General features: G+C 35.0%; 2 protein-coding genes across 2 annotated transcripts; both read right to left on the bottom strand.

The window, feature by feature from the left end:
• Positions 1 to 1433: 1433 nt before the first annotated feature.
• Positions 1434 to 9662, bottom strand: LOC145631126 (uncharacterized). The gene is made up of 9 exons (XM_081683218.1): positions 9530 to 9662; positions 8210 to 8527; positions 7328 to 7490; positions 7021 to 7200; positions 6713 to 6793; positions 6461 to 6624; positions 3158 to 3294; positions 2068 to 2183; positions 1434 to 1800 (listed from the first exon to the last, which is right to left on the bottom strand). Exons 2-9 carry the CDS (start codon positions 8440 to 8442, stop codon positions 1552 to 1554), a joined length of 1323 nt encoding a protein of 440 aa, XP_081539344.1. The 5' UTR covers positions 8443 to 8527; positions 9530 to 9662; the 3' UTR covers positions 1434 to 1551.
• Positions 9663 to 10410: 748 nt separating this feature from the next.
• Positions 10411 to 19307, bottom strand: LOC145631125 (uncharacterized). Its single transcript, XM_081683217.1, has 6 exons — positions 18873 to 19307; positions 18261 to 18353; positions 17832 to 18065; positions 17528 to 17630; positions 12842 to 13071; positions 10411 to 11082 (listed from the first exon to the last, which is right to left on the bottom strand). Exons 1-6 carry the CDS (start codon positions 19193 to 19195, stop codon positions 10872 to 10874), a joined length of 1194 nt encoding a protein of 397 aa, XP_081539343.1. The 5' UTR covers positions 19196 to 19307; the 3' UTR covers positions 10411 to 10871.
• Between the last annotated feature and the right edge of the window lie 234 nt (positions 19308 to 19541).

Here is a 19541-nt window from a genome sequence, read left to right as displayed (position 1 = left end):
CATAGTAACCTTTATTAAAACTAGTATAACGTTGAATATTATTGTGAACTTAAAGTGCAACGTTATGAGACTAATTTTAACATAATAACCTTTATTATTCATATTAACCAGTATATAAAATATTTCATTAAAAAAATTAACCTCTTATAGCCTATATATTACCAAAATCACTTTTATTTCAACCTTTTTCTATTATAGTGACCCTTTTTTTACTAATAAAACAACCATAATTTCCTTAATGTTAGTGGTCCACAATAAATTAGTGTGAACCAGGTCCATTAAAGAATATATATCCTCCTCCTCCATCCTTTATCATCAAATGCCTCATGCTCATGCAAATCCATATACCCTAAAATGGGTGAATTATATATTTAAATGGAGTTCACTGCTCAAAAGAGATAAGTAATCGACTTTTGAATTATTTTATCGAGTGTTAGGTAGCTAACACTTAACCATTTAGCTTCACTCATCTACAAAGTACTCTATATAGAATTTTGGTTAATGCTTTGCTCTCTATACTCTGTCGATCATTCCATTAATTCTCATTTCCAATGTCGATGTGAATAATTTTAGGAATCTCCAGTTCATGGACTAATAATACAAAGTATTACTCGCATCTCAGTAGCTACAACAAACTAATTCCTGGCATTAACTAAACAAGCAATAACTTAGTGCTTTTTCTTCATGCAATTCCATTTTCAACGGAACCAATAATAAAGAATAATTGGCTCATCAAAGCAGTATTGTTTATTGGAAATACTAATACTCCATAACTTAATAAGACAGTCATTGTATTCTGCACTAAAAAACAGATTACTAGCTACCACTCAACTGTTATCATATCGTCCTATGCCTAAGGTTGCGTACATCCAACTCCATATCCAACTCTTGATGGGAACCCTAAAGACTACAGAGGGCATTGACTTAAGGGTCAGACCAATTTCTCGAAAAATGCTGAATATGTCCCAAATACTAATGATGCTTCAGAAGGATTTACATCAGCAAAATCTTCTACCATTTCTCACTGTTTCGACTTTCCCAGGTCCTTGGTATACTTGGATGAAATATAAGTATATAACATAAAATCTAGGATGAAGCTACTCCTCATTAGCTAGTTTGGGATATGGTTGTTACTCTAGCTCCTCTCTCGGTTTTTCCCAATACAGCTTGCATTCAAAATGGATAACAGATTTTGAACTTAGTTTTATTATCTATGTAAAGCACAGCATATTTTCATGGAAATCAGTAACTTCAAAACCGGGAAAATAGGATGCCTATTCTTCCTACAAAGGGTGTTTCCTCCCAATCAAACATAGCTTTCATTGCATTTTATGACTCCAAAACCTCCCTACGTTCTATAAAGAACGGCAATGTCATTGTTACTGAAAACAGAATGAAAATGCAGTATGGGATATGAACAGTCAACCGGAGACTTCACGAAACACAGCACAGCAATAATAGCATGGATATATACCACATAGTTATGTATGATCCAGAGAGCAAGTCAGAAAAGATGAATAATAGTTTTACAAACAGGAATTTGTGCGTATCTTACAGCTTAGATGCATGAGCAAGTGTTTTACTCAAAGCAGTAGCAGCCTTTGAACCAGATGCACGGCTGAGATGCTTGCAGATGAAATCTCCAGCAACCAAAAGCTTTTGTAAGTCAACATGAGTCTCTACTCCAAGTCCATTCAACATATACACAACATCTTCAGTGGCTACATTACCAGATGCACCCTTGGCATATGGACAGCCACCGAGACCAGCGATAGATGAGTCCACAGCACTGATACCCATCTACAAAGAAAAAAAAATCAGTTTCTTGATAGGGGTTCAAGAAATTGCACAGCTAATGCCACTGTGTTCACCAAGAGTTTTCTAAATGCACGACATGACATGATAAGTTGATAACTATTTAGTTTCAAAGCAACTATGTGGGGTACAGGAGGGGGGTATAGCAGCATTAAAAAAAATGAGATGTTAGCGCTTAGATTCTTCTTAAGTACGTAGTACAATTTATATGGTTCCTAACAACAAACTAAAATACGTCAATGAATTTCTTACTTGGAGAGAGAGGAGAATATTTGAAAGAGCTTGTCCGTATGTGTCATGAAAATGGACAGCAAGCTTCTCAACTGGGACAACATCGATAACAGCTTCAAGCATTGGAATAACAGTACCTGAAATAGAAAGAAGAAAAGATTAGCAAAATGATGCCTTAAATAAAGATAAGCAAACAGAGGATGAAATAAGAGTTAGATAGAAAATGGCACGCCAGTGGATATCACAAGTCATTGTTACATACTTACATACACAACCAGAACAGCATCACCTTCAAGAAAAACAGTGTTCAAAAAAGTTTCTACTAACAGATTTGCTGGTTTTTCAGTTTCTTAATAGAATGAAATGATTTGACAAAACATTCTAGAGGCCAAAAACCATCTAAATGACGATTTTTCTTAATTATTATTAAGGGTAACAAATACACCGGCATGTTTCAAATGCTAACTTCAGATTTGGTAGACAAACAATGAATCTGACCAAAAACACATCTAAGCTATCTGCATGAAAATGGTAATCCCTTTTTCTCACAATGCCTCCTTTTCAGGCTAAATTCTCTTTTCATGTTCTCATAACAGTGAGCTTAGTGAAATAAAAGGCGCTTTGGTTGAGCATTTGGCCAGTATAATTCTCAAAGAGGTATGATTCAGGAATATTATAAGAGGTTTAAAGTAATTTCCACATTAGTCTCATAACATCTCAAGTATACCAGTTCCACTCCCTGATCACAATAGAATTAGACATCTGGAGTTTATAGGTGATCGATAATTACTGTAGGTGATCTGTACTTGAGAACTGAGAAGTGATAATAGATAATGGACTTCATTGGAAAACTTTGAAAAAAAATATGAACTTGATTGACAGATTCATCAAAAACACTTTGAGAATTGCTTGGTAGTCAGTACCCATTCTCTTATAAACTCCAAATGTCTAAGATGCTGACAGATCAGACTACATCGCTGTAATGAAGGAGACAAGTTCTACAAACAAATCACATAAACCACAATTTCAAACCATGATGATTGATGACACAAAATATTTGATACGTGATTGAGCAAAAATCATCAAAGTGGACCTCCATATTGAAGGTTACCTGGAGTCCCAACTCCTATGGTATCACCAAGAGAGATCTCGTAACAGCCCATATTAGATAGCTCTCTAGCAACATATGCTACTTGAGAGGGTGAGACTGCTCCTTCAACTGGGCACCCCACAACACATGATATATATCTGTGAGAAGATTTTCAACCGTTAGCACCATCCTAAATTAAAATACAAATAAACCCATGAAGCTATTACCAAAATACATGTTAGACAATTTTTTCATTCTAGATAGGAGAACATTTTCTTAGACAGAAAAGCATTGCAACTACATAAAATAGAGAGCTATAAACATTTCAGATTCTCAATCATCGGAGACCATCAAACGTTCTCAACCACAATCACAGGAAAATCACATACCCCGCTACAGCTTAATTTGTTTTACCGCAATTCAATATTATAGAGCACGAACATACCAAACTATGCATCTATCTTATAGAGCATGAACATACCAAACTATGCATCTATCTTATAATCAATAGTACAACAAAAAGTATGCAGGCCCACATTGCAATATCCAGAACCAATAGTTCTCTGTAAGATACACAATCAAAAGTGAAGTAAAGACAACACTGAGGTTGAAAATCTCTTTCACTCTTAACTTCTTAAGGATATCAGATGAAGAAGGATGCATATACCTGATATAGATGTTCAACAGGTTATCTTTTGCTGTTTATATTCGCTTTTTTTTTTTTTTTTTTTTCCCTAAAGTACTTCAAATTTTGAAGGGCATGACCGAAAGTCATAGCTTTAAAAATATGCAACGAACTAGCGTGGTGCGTATAAATTAAATGAACGGAAGGTTGTTTTGGATAGATAAAGCTTAAAGCTTGCGTACATCGTTAATGGCTTTAGGCCATCACTCTCCAAGAACTCTCTAAAATAATAACATTCTGCCTACTGTTTCCTTCTCTCCTTTTCCTATTTATACTAAGGCTAACAACTACAAAACTAATAATACTAGACTACCCATACTGCCCATACTACAATTGATAACTACTAACATACTAAACTACCCATAATACCCTCCCCTAAGTCAGTTCATTACAAAATACTACACAGGAAAACAGATTCCAGAGACGGAAATCTTTAATACAAGAATCAACCCTAGAAACAGCTCTAGCTACTCACATGCATACACAAAATGCAATGATAAATAGAACTATTGTTTGCACAATAGCCATCGTTGCAATCTTGAGATGATTTACAGTATACAAAAAGACAGTGACTGTTTCCTATGCTGTGATTTAAAAATAAGATCAAAGGGAGGAAGCTTTGGCACACAAATACGTCACATCCAATGAAGTAAGAAAACTTAAATGAACATAGGCAGGAAGGTAAGAGCAATTGCAAGATTTAAAACAGAATTACTTTATACTAGTTTTGTACCCCGGCGATGCCCGGGTAGTTTATGGATTTTTAAGATAAAATTAAATTTTAAACTGAAAATAGAATTCTAAATTAACTTTTTTTCTACAAAGTCAATCTATGTTATTTTGATAAATTGTATAGAAATAAACAATATTCGCCTTGTCTTAAGTGATAAAACAACAATTATATATTCAAATTCTAGTCTTGATTAACGAAAGAGTACTATGTGAATTAATTAGTTGAAAGCTTATTTAAAGTGATCAAACAACACTAATTAATCAATTAATCAAGTCCATAATACAAAGTCAATCTTACTAAATTTGATAAAAAAAAGTTAGTTTAGAATTCTATTTGAAAAGAATTTTAGGATAAAGTTGTTAGTTTATTTTTTTTTTATTTTTGATAAATACCAATATTTCAGAGGTACAAATTGAATTATAATTTTATTCAAAAAAATTATTAGACTATAATTCACAAAAATTATCATATAAACTTATTTTTTATATCATAATACTTTATGGATAGAGGATATCATCCCACCAACTGAGAATATAAAAAATCTACATTTTTTCAATTCGGACTGACAAAATATTTCGTCAGTCCGAATTGACACAATACCTTCTCAATACATAATTGTAATGCATGTGTACCAAACTTATCACATTACCCCGGCCATGTCATAAATTTAATTTGATGTTGATCAAATAAAAAAGTTTAGGAATAATTGAGATATCAAAGGTTTATGATCATTACATACTTTACCTTTTAGATCATATGTTACCCTTCATTTACTTTTAGTTTTTATCAACATAATAAAACACGTGTAAAAAAGAAATCATATTCTATCGGACACTCCATTCCATAATGTGGTCACAAACTTTAAAATAAATCGGGTATAATGGATATTGTAGATTCATTGTTAAGTCTGTTGTCCTAAAATGATTAAAAGTTACACCTAAGATCAAAAAAAGTTAGCATCATATTATTATAAATTCATCCATTTAATAGAGACTGACAATCATTTTTTAGCATCATTTTTTCCCTAAAAAAATTGTAACACTACTTAATAAACAATTCCTAATTACCTCTCGATTTCTAGAGATCTCGGGATCGGTTCTCACCCCACCTTTGTGACTTTCTAAACACACACACACACACACACACACACACACACACACAAAAAAAAAAAAAAAAATATATATATATATATATAATTACCCAAATTGGTGCACTCTTTAAAAGACATGGATTTTGCTAGATATGTGCAAATATAAGTTGACTCTTGCCATTATGTATAGTAAGCTTATGTCCTAAATGTACCTTACTTCCATTGTTATTTCATTTGCCTTAACCTGCACAATGAAAAACTCGATCCAATTCTAGGTAATTAAGGTAAATTTTGTCTTTAATATTTCATAGTATTGAATTGAGATTTTTTTTTTTTTTTTTTTTTTTGAAGGGAAGTATTGAATTGAGATTTAATTATGAAATATGTTATTGAATGTTTGTCAAAAGAAATTGTACGATACTTGACGAAAAATTAAAACGCTAAATGATGTTGTCTTGTGGCCTAATTATAAATTTATTATTTGGTATTTTATCGAAAATATAACTCTAAACTAATAATCTTATTCTAAAATTCTACCCTAGTTTGATTGAAAATAGAATTCTTACCTAATTTTTTTATCTTATGAAATCTAGCTAAGGTGGCGCGACACTTAAACGGTTTTTTATCATATGAAGTCTATTTAAATCTATACAAGGTGGCGCGACACTTGGCATTACACTTGGCGAAAAGTTAGAATGCCAAGTGTCGCTATTTCGTGACCTGGCTAAAAGTTTAGCTTTATATATTAGTTATATGATGCTTAGTGACACAATAGTTTTCCAGAAAATTATAATTAATCAGAACTGCAATACGCACCCACGGACAGGTAAAGAAAGCTTTTCTGCAGCACTAGCAACATCACGGTATCGGATCAGACTCTCTTCAACAGTACAATTGATATTTGATTTTGAAAAGGACTCTGAAGCTGAAGCAAACACTGCTACTTCCTTGGCACCTGCTGCAACAGCTGCTTCTAGACCCTATTTAATTGGGATCATGAAATATCAATGTCAACCACTAGTGTCTCATCTCACTGAGATTTGCATGCACAACTGGAACAGAGGTTACCTTAAGATTAGGGGTTAATACAGGAAATTTACTGCCTTGTAAATTTTGGACAGCTTGCATTACTAACTTTGCGTCTGCTAGCTGTATCAAAGAAGTATACAATGATGAAACTGCAGTTCAGATTCCAGGGAGGAGTTTTGTATAAGATCACAGAACTGAACCCCCACCCCCCCACCCCCTCTCTCTCCCAACACCACCCATGGCCAGAGGCCCAGAGAATAGGAAGAACTGAAGTGCAAATCAAGTAAGAAACCCTTATAAGCAATTACTACAAATCTACAATAGTGGATCGTTGAGAAATATCTTACCTGAGGAACCCATTTTGGTGACACGAAACTAGTGGCCTCAACAACAGGCAGACCGGAAGATGCAAGCATCTTTATCAACTCAATTTTCACATCAGTAGGTACTATATTTTTCTCATTTTGCAGGCCATCCCTGGGACCAACTTCTACAATCTTCACATATTTGGGTATCCTCTCCAGCAGCTGCACTGAAATAGAGTACATGTTAAGCAATAACAGAAAATAAAGAAAATATATCTCAAGGAGGTCCAATTAAGCATAAGCTTATTCTTAGAGTATCTAACAGTGTACAAACTTAGATTCTACATACCTTGTTCTCACCATTGCCCTGGGAACTGTAGTGATGAGTTTGTAAAGAACAAGCACCATTAGGACTCACAGCTGCTCTGTGTTTCCCATATACAAAAGCGGATGAGCTCAACGCACCGTCAACTGCATTTCTCCGTGATACATATGGTCTTACTATTTTACCACTGGAAGCGATGGGATAAAAAGTAAGTTAGAATATTTTGGAAATAACAGTCTCTAAAAAAAAATAATAATAATAAATAAATAAATAAAACTCAGAATAGCTTCTGGTCCCTTGCGATGCACGGGATGCTAGTTAATACAAGTAGACAAATTAAATCAAACTCTAATTACATAAAGTTATCTGTGCTAATGTGCTATTGAGGAATTGCGGAATTTATGTCATAAATGACTTCATTTCTGCTATAGAGGATTTTCTTCGGTGGAACAGACCACAACTTTCTATCAAACAGGTTATCTGTTCAGTTCTTGGCATGCTATATGCTAGTCATTTGCTTTTATTCTTTTCAAGTCAGAACATAAGACAGCTCAATGAGTCAAGTCATCAACTAATGAAGAATAGAAAGAAAAGAAAATGTATGTTCTCACTCTTAATAAATCCTACTGAACAGAATCAGAATGAGAATTTTCTTTCTATAGTTTACCAACAATATCTTGACTTCTTACTACGTGATGGAAAACAATTTAGGGAATTGAGAATAGAAAAATACATGTGTATCAAACTACCAACTTATGGTAATGGAACCAATTTCTAGGAAAAATTATTACCATCTTTCATAATATAAATATTAAAAAAGAAAAATTCCAATGTTTGGGTGCTTAAACACACACAATACTACTCTATCCAAATATATTGAACATTTAATATAGCTTGTGTACTCACTTGTCAGCCATCGGAAGCTGCTGACCCTTCCATCTATTGCTACATGTTACATCGGCAGCTGCATCTTTCCTAGATACACAGCCTACTGTTGACAAGCCCCCTGATAAAACACCATCTATGCTTTCCCCCTTCTGAACACTGAATTGATCCTCCACGCTCATCACAAATGATGAATGGAAAGACGAAAAAGCCCTCCTCACCAAAGGTCTATTACGAACCTTCGATAAAAACATTGCAGATATGGCGACAAAAAAAGAAAAGCAAACTGAATGCTGTATCAACAACCCTTCTCAAATGTATCAACACCTTTCATCATCCCTGAAGCCAAAATCAAAATGCCCATATGACAAAGATGAGCAGAATATTACAAATTTATGATTATGACCAATTCACTAAAACAACCTATCATCCTTGATATAAGACATAAGCTAGCCAGTTATAGCTGCTTCGCAATCACACTTCATTTTAACATCCACCAAATAATCATATAGAATGTATTAGTATCTAAACACAACCGGCAGACCACCATCAATGGTTGGAAAAGTTCTTATACACTGAAGAGCCTAAATTTGAAAGTTATGCTTTTGTTCTTCTTCTAAATCTTTCAGTCTTTCCATATAATCAATATTTCCCCACCAACCCCAATTATCCTTCTACTAACAAGAAAAGCAGATTGTACAAGACCGTAAGTCATGCGTGCTCCCGTCTCACCAAAAGGATTGTGTGAAACAAGTAACATTAGAGTCCGCATTCAGCAATTTAATCACCAAAAGTCATCAGCAAAAATGGAAAATCTTTTTTTTTTTTTTTTTTTTGAGCAAAATCAAGTTCTACTCCTACTGAAAATCTTACTCCATAATTTTATCAAAATCACTCGATAATTCTACTAAAAGTATGGTTATGATTTATTAGTATCAAATAGTACTTGATAATTTTCATTTGCACCAAAATCTCTTCCGCTAAATACTCAATCCTCCCTGGAATTAGTCACTAATCAAAATAAATTCAGATTTTCATTGTCTAAATAGTTCATAAATTCATCACGAAAATATACTTGTATAACATTCTAATTTTATAATTGTGCACTTTCACAATCAAATCAATTTCAATAATTCTAAACAAAATCAAATTTAATTAGGAATTCTATGCAATTCAAACACAAATTAAACCTGGAGTAAGCATGTTTAACAAATAATACGAGTAATGAATTGTATCAAAATATAATCATTCTGTAATTTTGCTAATTACCCCCACATCCTAAAATAAAACTAAATAAATAATATCGAAAAAATAAAATTATAATAGAAAGAGAGAAATTACCCAGTTTCTAGAATTGCGCAAATATCACAAAGATTGAAGCTTTTGGAGTAATCAAACAAAAGGTTGAAGAATTGAAGATCAAGGCAGAGCGCGCTGAAGAAAAAATAAATTGCGGGTCAAATACTACAACATTGATCAAATTAATGCTTCAAGTAAATGGGAGCAATGGGCGGGCCGACCCGACTAATGTCGGGTCATTACGGGCCAGACTAATGTTTGATATGGCTAGGTCTCATAGAGCTGGTCAGATGGAACGGGTTGATCCACCTGGCAAACCATTAGTCCACGTTTCTTAATAACCCTAAATTTTATTAACGCATGTAAAAACTTACTTGAAATAAGCGTTCGGTAGGGCTTGAGCTCGTGACCTTAAATTTACAAGGTGAGTTCCTCCAACAACTCCACCAAGCTTGCTTGATTGTGGGAATGAGAATTAGAGGATAGGATTGGCAATAATGTGTTTAAAAATGTATAGGGTGAGCAATTCATCATACAAGTGTTTAGTATGACCTAAATTAGGTTGGGTAAATCCATTGGTAATTACTAAGTATGTAATAAAAAGTTGTTAATGTGTCACCTTAGGTTAAAAAGTCAAATTGCAATAAGTTTTACTGTCAATTAATCAATTTGTTTATTAAAAAAAAAAAAAAAAAAAAAAAAAACCTATCCCATGCTAGTTAATCTTAACTGAGTTTAACCAAGTACAAATTACAAAGTACGCATATTGATGGTGAAAATCCAATAAAATGGGTCAAACTACTAGTATTATAAATAGTTATCCAAAAAGTCTGATCTCCCCCTATATTGCCAACTTCTTTTTAACAAGCAATCAACTTAAATGATCCTCTTCACACCAAAAAAAACTGTCCACAGCCCACAAGTGACGCGAAGAGAAGAACCAAATAGCATAAAGAGCAATTTGCTCAACAGCATAACAGATTGGTATTTGCCTCAATACACATGAAATACACCACTTCTAATTCTCTTCTTTACATGATGTCCTCCCGTTTTTTTTCCGAGCTCTTTGTTGAAAGTGTTGATGATGGGCAATGGTTGCTAAATTAGGGACAATGAACCCACCAGCTGGAGGTTTTTACATCCATTGTCTAAAACTCTAAAATCTACATAAGCTAAAAATTTACAACGCCATCACATATTGACACTAGACACATCCAAACTTCTAGAAGTGGAAACTTAAGAGCCCATTTGATAACTCTTCCTTTTCATTTGCATAGATTTATCCGTTGTCATGCACATGGCTGCGGCCCAGCAGCTTAGTTGGAGAAAGTCCTTATAGTCACAATGTCCATTCCAGGTAATGCTGAGATCAATTCCTGTATCTTCAGCAATCCTCACTGACGACTTTCAACCATCCACCGGTATTTTTCTTTGGGTCATCACAGAGACTGAGATCTGAATCTTCACTCTTAAAGGTTTGGATGACAGTTTTTGCTCCCATCATAATGAGCCTCTCTATCATAAACAACTGATAGTTATTCTCTATCACAGGATCAACAATCCAACTGTAGTTTGATGAATATGCCAATTTGTACCTGCAAAAACCAAAGAACAAAATAGATAATCTTCCAAAATAAACGCAGAGTCGCTTTTTTAAAAAGGCAAAGAGATACTACATCTTAAGCACACTCTTTATTAATTAAAAAATAAATTAAATTAAAAACTCACGACCTTACGTTCAGTGATACAGAACAAAATTATAATTCTACATTTCTACTATACAAAACCAAGTAATTTGACATGTCTATATATAGAAAGTGCTAATACTAGAGATCTTTACTAAATGAGAATGAAACCTTTCACTTGGCTCCTTTTGGCTAAAAGAAAACGTTTTCTTCTTTGGGTAAACAATTTGTACCTTACTAGAAAAGTTATACATAAAAGGAAAATGGAAGTGGAAACGAAAATTAATGGGACAAGAGTCTTTTCTTTTAAAACTTTGTTTTCTTTTTGGGGGAGGGAGAGGGGGGGGGGGGGGGGGTAAAGAGTGGGGAGGGGAAACCTCCATAAGGAAAATGCTTTTTATCATAGGGAGAACTATTTTCCACCAATGGGAAAAATTTGCCGCCCTTTCAAAGACCAAACCCTCTCTAATCAAAAAGTTTATAACTGTCTTATAAACCTCTTGCACTAATCTCCACACACACACACACACACAAGAGGAAAAAAAAAAAAAAAAAAAAAAAAGAGGGCGGAAGGGGTTGGTAGGTGGAACAACATTTACACCAAATATGTCATTAGAGGTGGTACTAGATAAAATCTTATCATAGCCGAACAATACAAACTAACAACTTGGATTTCAGTCTTCTACTCTCAGTCTCATAGAAAACCACTTGCTACTAGGACTTGGGATTAGTTTGTCTGATTTCATCCACAATGAGTTGGTAATAAAAGAAATAGGAACGTCAATTATTATTTACTGGGGGAACGGGATTGTTTTTCAATAATAAAATCCATTACATGCTGACAGGATTAGGCAGGTTAACTTTAATCTGATAGGATGTGTTGGTATTTCGCATACTATTCATTACACATAACAGCAATACCTATATTAACAAAGGTTTTGAAGCATGCTACCCTACATAATCACATAATACTATTATTTAACAAAATAAACAGACCAGATTAATGTGACAGAGGGAACAGACAGTAGCCCCGCCACTCCCAAATTTGCAAAGATTCCAAGCTTCCATAATTCACACTGGAAATCCTCAAAAGCATAAGTAGATTTTTAAGCTTTCTATCCATATAATTTCCTATCTCTCTCCTCCCATCTCCCTTTTCTTTCAATTCTTTTCCTTCATCAAGTTGGTCAAACACATAGGCTAACAAATTTTGTTAACTGCAAAACTGTAGATGTAAAAAAGAATGTGAAAAATCAGGCTGGTTAAGAGCTCTACAGGATCTCTATATTTTCCCTACGTGAAGTTTTGCAAGGTGCCATGACCATAGCAAAATGGCAATTGAGCTCAGGAAAGGGAAACCATGATGGTTAAATAAATAAATACTCATGTCAAATTAGAAATTGTAAACCACAAAGAAACTAGATTTTTCCCAAAAAAAAAAAAAAAAAAAAAAAAAAAAAAAAAAAAAAAAAAAAAACAACAACAACAACAACAACAAAGAAACTAGACTTCTCATACAAACAAAATGGTGTAAAAGGATCAATTAAAATAATCCATGCATTCCATAGAGCCCAATTATTATACTGGAGATTGAAGATTTAAAAACCATTATCTTTCAATCCACACAAGATAAGCCAGAACTCTATTGGAGAAAGCTAACGAAGGTTACCTGACACCAAGAGGTGAAAAAAATCCAGGCTCCCCCTCATTTGATGCAATGAAAAGGGTTCGTCCTGGTGGGATCCATTTTGCTATTCTTTTAAGAATACACTCTGGCTTTGTATCCCTCTCAACATGAGGATGTCGACTCCTCACAACACCAAACCTATCTTTCCTTGTTTTTAATATATCACCCCGACGGACATGCATAGCATCATAGTCACCAAGCATTGCTTTTACCTGTACATTTCAAATGACAAGGAGTGATGGCTCCCAATTTTAAACAAATTTCCATAAATGACAAGTATAATTATTGCATAAATCCAAGGTCAAAACAGATAACTTGAATACTTTTTCATATAAAATGACACACATTTTATTATTAATGTAGAAAGATGACACAACATAACGTAGTCATATTCTTAATACTAGTATGTGATATAAAATGAAAAAATATTTGGTGTTCATCAAACGCAGACATGCACTTATGAGATTATAGAAAACCTTCTATATCCAAAATGTTAAACTAGTTCATTCTTTCATTAGGCATCAAGATCATTTATATAGCCTAAAGAACAGCTCTTTCCACAGTTCTCAGTGATGGACAATTAGACACTTCTGAGTTCTGACACAACTCTTTAAATTGTTATTTGACACTCGAATTTAAAAGCTAACTTGAATCTCAAAATCTTCAAACCAGTTTGTAATCAACTTTAAAAGGGAACAAAAGGGGTGGAGCCTTGTTTGATAATACGACACACGAAAATAATTTTATATCTGCCATATACTATTGTTAAGTCATTTTCTTTCCTTACTTTATTTATATATAATGGTGAATGTTTGTTGTATCTCACTTTTCTCTCCCCAGGGGCTTTACTATTTGTTTTGTAGGAAATACTATAATGCTTGAAAATGATAAATGAGGCTATTTAAAACTGGATGTTAGTGCATTGTTGTTGCAGCACAATTAAGGTGGCATATAGTCAATTGATGACTAACTTGCAACGGGGCAGCTCTTATCCCCAAGTTGGCTTATATCAGTTGGGAGGAAGTTGCAACCCTTGCAAGGATCTCAAGAACATGCAAGTATTAATGGAGTTGCCTTTGGAGTCGCGAATATTAAGCTTAGTCAGCCAAAGACATGACTTATGGATCAAGCTTCGAGTAGTTTGCATAAACATCGCCAATGAGCAACACATTTAGTGTGTAAATTAAAGGTAACCATGACCTATTCACTACATGAGTGATGCAGCGAATGCACCCAGTCCATGAAGCTCAACATCAGCCATGGCACTGGCATATAACTACAGCCCAACCAACCTACTCCATGAGCTGTGCATAGCTTGATTTCTGTGGGCCTATCCAATCTGGTGGCCTACTTGTGTAGTTATTAGCCAGTTACAAGGAGGTTTAGGACATCAAGATCTTCATAATACCTTCTGCATATAGATAGGCGTTGTTTCGGACTTTGTTAGGAGTTAGGACTTCTTTATACTACGGTTTTGCATGATATTCAGCAGCAAGAGGATAGATATTAAAGAGCTCAAGACCTTAATTTGGATCAGCATGGCCATCAATTACAAATTTAAGTTAAAATTTACTTCCTTTTCTCACTAATTCAATGACTTCTTAGTTTTTACCTTTTTTTTTTCATTTAGTTATTCCAGTCATGAGTGAAGAGATTAAGTGATGAGTCAAAAGGAAGCAGTACCATGGGGAAAGACCTCAAAATTAGTTTTTGGAAAATTTGTCCAGGACAACCTTTTAAAAGACAGTTTTTGTCTAGGACAACCTTTTAAATTTTTTTTGGCAAAGGCAGACCCTATTATAATTTTTTTTGTTAACAACAACCAACCCCCACTTTCAGGCGTTGACCCACCGGAATCCGGCGTTGACCCTCACGTGACTTGCACGTGACCCTTATTTCTCCTAATTGCACCCCACCATCGTACCACCATCATCATTAGCCACCACCATCATCACCGACCACCATAAGAACCACCGCACCAGACCACCAACACCATGAACACCTTCAACACCAGACCACCAACACCAAGGCCACCATAAACACCTTCGACATCGCACCATTACAACCACCAATCTTCTTCATCTTCTTTACCGCCGCCACCACCACCACCACCACCAGCCGCATTATTCTTTGTCTCAATTACGGATCTCTGATTGACACGAAAGAGAGAGAATTGGGTGTGCAATCTTAGAAAAAACAACGGATTTCGATCAGATCTAAAGCTATGGTTGGTATTTTTGTGGTGGATTTCGATTTGATGCGGTCTACGGGGGAGGGTGAGTGAGGCCGGTAGGTTGAATTCCTGCCGTGGGGTGGCTTTTATTTGCGGCGAGGAGGGTGATTGTAGGGTGGGGTTTCGGGATTTGCTGGTGCTTGGTGGTGGGGTTTTGGATCCAAATTTCGCTGGTGGTGTGGTTTCGGTGGTGGTGGGGTTGCGGATTTCGCTAATGGTGGGTTCAAGGTGGTGGTGGAGTTTATAGTTGTGGTGGTGGTGGTGGCCTGGTGGGGGTGGTGGTTCGAGTGGAGTACAAACAGTGGTGAAGGGGTGTTAACGCCGGATTCCGGTGGGTCAACGCCTGAAAGTGGAGGTTGGTCGTCGTTAACAAAAAAAAATTATAATAGGGTCTGCCTTTGCCAAAAAAAATTTAAAAGGTTGTCCTAGACAAAAACTGTTTTTTAAAAGGTTGTTCTAGACAAATTTTCCCTTAGTTTTTAGAGAGAGGGAGGGAAAGAAATTCAAAATTCCTATAAATCAGTGAGAGGGAGAAAAGAGAAAATCATAAAGAAAAATGAGAAATTGGGATTTTATTTTTTATTTTTTATTTTTTTTTAATGTTAAATTTGGGAGGGATTTAATCCCCTTGCATGCTTCCCTAATTTAATTTCTTTTTTTTTTTCCAATTTATCAACAGAATCACTATCTCCAGTTTCCAGTTGATTACATCTTCCTCATGCCAATTCCTCACCATCAGTTTTTCTAAGAGCCAATAGGGTATTCATAAGTCCTATCTCAAAACACATTTAGAGTTCAAAACTTCAAACTAACTATGCACTGATACCACTAGTTCAATAAATTTCAAAAACGCAGAAAATCTCCTTCCTACTACGTAACGAAAGATGGATACATCATACATATTAACATAACTGAACCAAAACACTTGTGATGCCTAAAGCACTTCATCCTCTCCCTAAATGAATACAAGTTGGACTATCTCAAAATATCCCTATGCAAACCTACTTCATAATATATTACTACCTTTTAAATCTGCACTAGCTAGACAGACATTCATCTCAATAAGCTATATACTACAATGAATTAAAACTTCATGTCATATCAGATGACTTCTCCGACTTTTGAACAGAGTCTCCCATCACCATCATCATGTTCATTTGCATGGGTAAATGTTAACATGAATTACTGCCAGTCAAATGATTTTTGTCAACTAAGTTGTCCATGCCATGGAACACTGAAGAAAATACAGTTTGTAGAAAAAATCACCAAACAAATACGAAGGACACAAACAAAATAAATTCGAAGGAAAAGCTAAGAATTAGATTTTGGAGAGAGACAGAAAGGAATTCAAATTTCCTATAAATAGGGAAGAGAAGAGAAAAGAGGAAATCAGAAAGAAAAATGAGAAATTGGTTTTGCTTTTAATTTGTTAGTTTCGAGAGGGAAACAAGCCCCATGAATGCTTCCCAACTTTAATTTTTGTATTTTTTTTTTCCAATTTATCAACAGAATTGCTATCTCCAGTTCCAGTTAATTACATCTTCCTCATGCGAGTCATGCCAATTTCTCATCATCATTTTCCCAAAAGAAACCACAGGGTATTAAAAACTCCTACCATCTCAAAACACATTTAGAGTTCAAAACTTCAAACTAACTATGCACTGATACCACTAGTTCAATTAATAGCAAAAGTGAAGAAATTCTCCTTCCTCCTACATAAAAAAAGATGGATATATGATACATATAAACATACCTAAACCAAAACACTTGTGATGCTTAAAGCACTTCATTCTCTCCCAACATGAAACAAGTTGGACTATCTCAAAATGTCCCAATGCAAACCTACTGCATAACTTATTACTACCTCCTACATCTGCACTAGCTAGACAGACATTCATCTCAATAAGCTATATATTACAATGAATTAAAACTTCATTTCATATTAGATGGCTTCTCCAACTTTTCAACACAGTCTCCCATCACCATCCCCATGTTCATTGCCACGAGTAAATGTTAACATGAATTACTGCCGGTCAAATTATTTACGTCAGTCAAGTTGGCCATGTCATGGAGGAGGGGGGGGGGGGGGAGCACTTCAACAGTATCAGAGTAAAAAATCTTGATATGCCATGCATAGCGCTCAATTCAATAGTTTGGAGCATGAAAGTAAAAGGACAAAATCCTCCCAAAATTAGAAGAAAGCATGGCGATCAACAAGTTTTGATAAGATTTTCAGAGAAGGAAGATCATTTAACATTGGTTCAGACAAGCATAACAATCACTACAAAGAAGCAACACTTAAAATTTAACATATTTCAGTTCACAATGTTTGATCAAATTATAATTGCTTCAAAGCAATTAGATCACAATAAAGTTTTAACATAGCATGACCCTAGATAGTGAACAAGTTAGCTAAAAATGATACAAATGCATACCTTATCTGCAGCATCTCTAAATCTCTTGGCCGCCATTGATGGAAGAAAAGTATATGGCAGCATGACTGAACTATGGTTTAACCTATCCTTGCATTCCACAAACCTGCATTTCTTCCAAGAAGCAATAATAACACAATTAAATTCCACATAGCTGCCAGCCCGCTAAAAAGGCAAATGCAGGAAAATGACAAGAAAGAACGACAAGAAGAATTCTTAAATTACAAATAAAGCTCAAAATATACAAACTAGCAATTGTTCCACATAGAAGCAATTCCGAATTTAAGTATTGGAGAAAATCATTTACCACGCGAGAGGGCTCGCAGTTCGATTTATCAGCAAGAGATTTGCATATTGAGGATCCTCCTTGAGATCCACTCGGCTAACTCCTTTCACATGAGCCACACCTCTGCCCCCCAGTTTCATAGCAGTAGATAATACATGGTGCCAAACTTCTGAATTGTCTAGAATCACAGGTATCTTGGTGGATATAAGGTCCAAGTCGTACAAAGATTCCATTGCACAGGAGGTAGCGATCCACCTAGAAGACATCGCAAACGGATTTAGATTTGCATCAAGCAAGATTGGTTGCAGCTACCATCAAATCCTTTCCTTCTGGCTGCAAAAACAGGTCTTCCCATTTTTGAGACAATGAGGGAGGAAAATGAAGGTCTCAAAGCTAAATGTACAGAACCCTGAAATTCTGCAGGTAAAGTTATGCACCAAAGAAACTTACGCCTCATCTGAACTTGCTTGACTTGATTGATGCAATAGCCCTTTCTTGTTGTGAATTGGGTTAATACACATCCGAGCAGGCATCACAAAAGTCCTGCAGCATAAAATATGCACAAATCAAGCCATCAAAACCATCACAAAATGTTCAACAGGAAAATTAAAGATATGACACCTAGTTCATTTATAAAACATCCTAAATACATATCCCACAAGTAGAATGAAAAGAGAAATGAAAGGTAAGTAGAGTAAGCATAGGAAAAAAAAAATCAATGACAATGAGTTTCCTCGACTTTGAGAAAGCTGAGAGTCGAAAAATTAGAACAGGAAGCAATAAGCAACACAATTTATTTAGCAACAATCAAATTACACTAATTCAGCAATCAACATACACTAATTCAGCAATCAATAAACAAGATAACACCCAACAAAAGTCTGAAACACATTCTCAATACAAAGAACAATAATCAGATCCCAACAATTCAAACTACAAAAAAAGGATCATGCATTTAATTCAACAACACCCAGAACTCAAAATCCCAAAAACCCTCGAACAAACCCAAAAAAAACCCTAACCCAGATCAAAATTCAATCAAAAAAGTTCAAAAAATGATACCTTTGAAGAAACATGGCCTCTTCAAGGGCACATCGAAGGCTAGATTCCTGATGACCAAGACCAGCACAAGTATCACAATGTTTACCAGGGCAATCAACTCTGTAACCCCAGTACAAGAACTTGTGTTTACTATCAATGGAGATAGTTCCAGATTTGTTGAAAACATGGGGAGTGATTTTAGGAGAAGAGAAAGAAAACCCAGTTGTAGAAATGAAAGAAGAGAAGAGGAATAAGAATGCAATGCCTGTAATTGAAAGTGCAAGCAGTAAGATTGGTTTAGAGAGGTGTGATTTGGGTTTTGGTTGATTTTTAAGGTTTCCCATTTTTGGAGATTTTACAGGGTAGAGAGAGAGTCAGTGATTGAGTGTTATAGAGTACTTGTTGCGTGAAACGAACAGTGTGAAAGATCACTGAATTTCTGGTTCGACCAATCGACCCTCGTTAATTTGGCACCAAAGTGGAAGAAGAAAAGTTAAAAATTATTTTTTCTTTGAAAAAATTCACATGATTAATCCCAACTATTGATAGTCTTCCCAAATTAATCCCAACTATGGATTATTATAAAATAATCCCAACTATGAAGAGTGTCTTCCAAAAATGATCCGGTGACTTGTAACCGGTTAAGTAGGTAAAGTTTTTTTTATATTTTTATTTTAAACATCACTCTCT

This window comes from Chenopodium album, chromosome 5 (genome assembly GCF_948465745.1).
Source record: "Chenopodium album chromosome 5, dcCheAlbu1.1, whole genome shotgun sequence".
NCBI lineage: Eukaryota > Viridiplantae > Streptophyta > Magnoliopsida > Caryophyllales > Amaranthaceae > Chenopodium > Chenopodium album.
The sequence above is the reverse complement of the archived record's forward strand: the minus strand, read 5'-3'. Positions and strand labels throughout refer to the sequence as shown.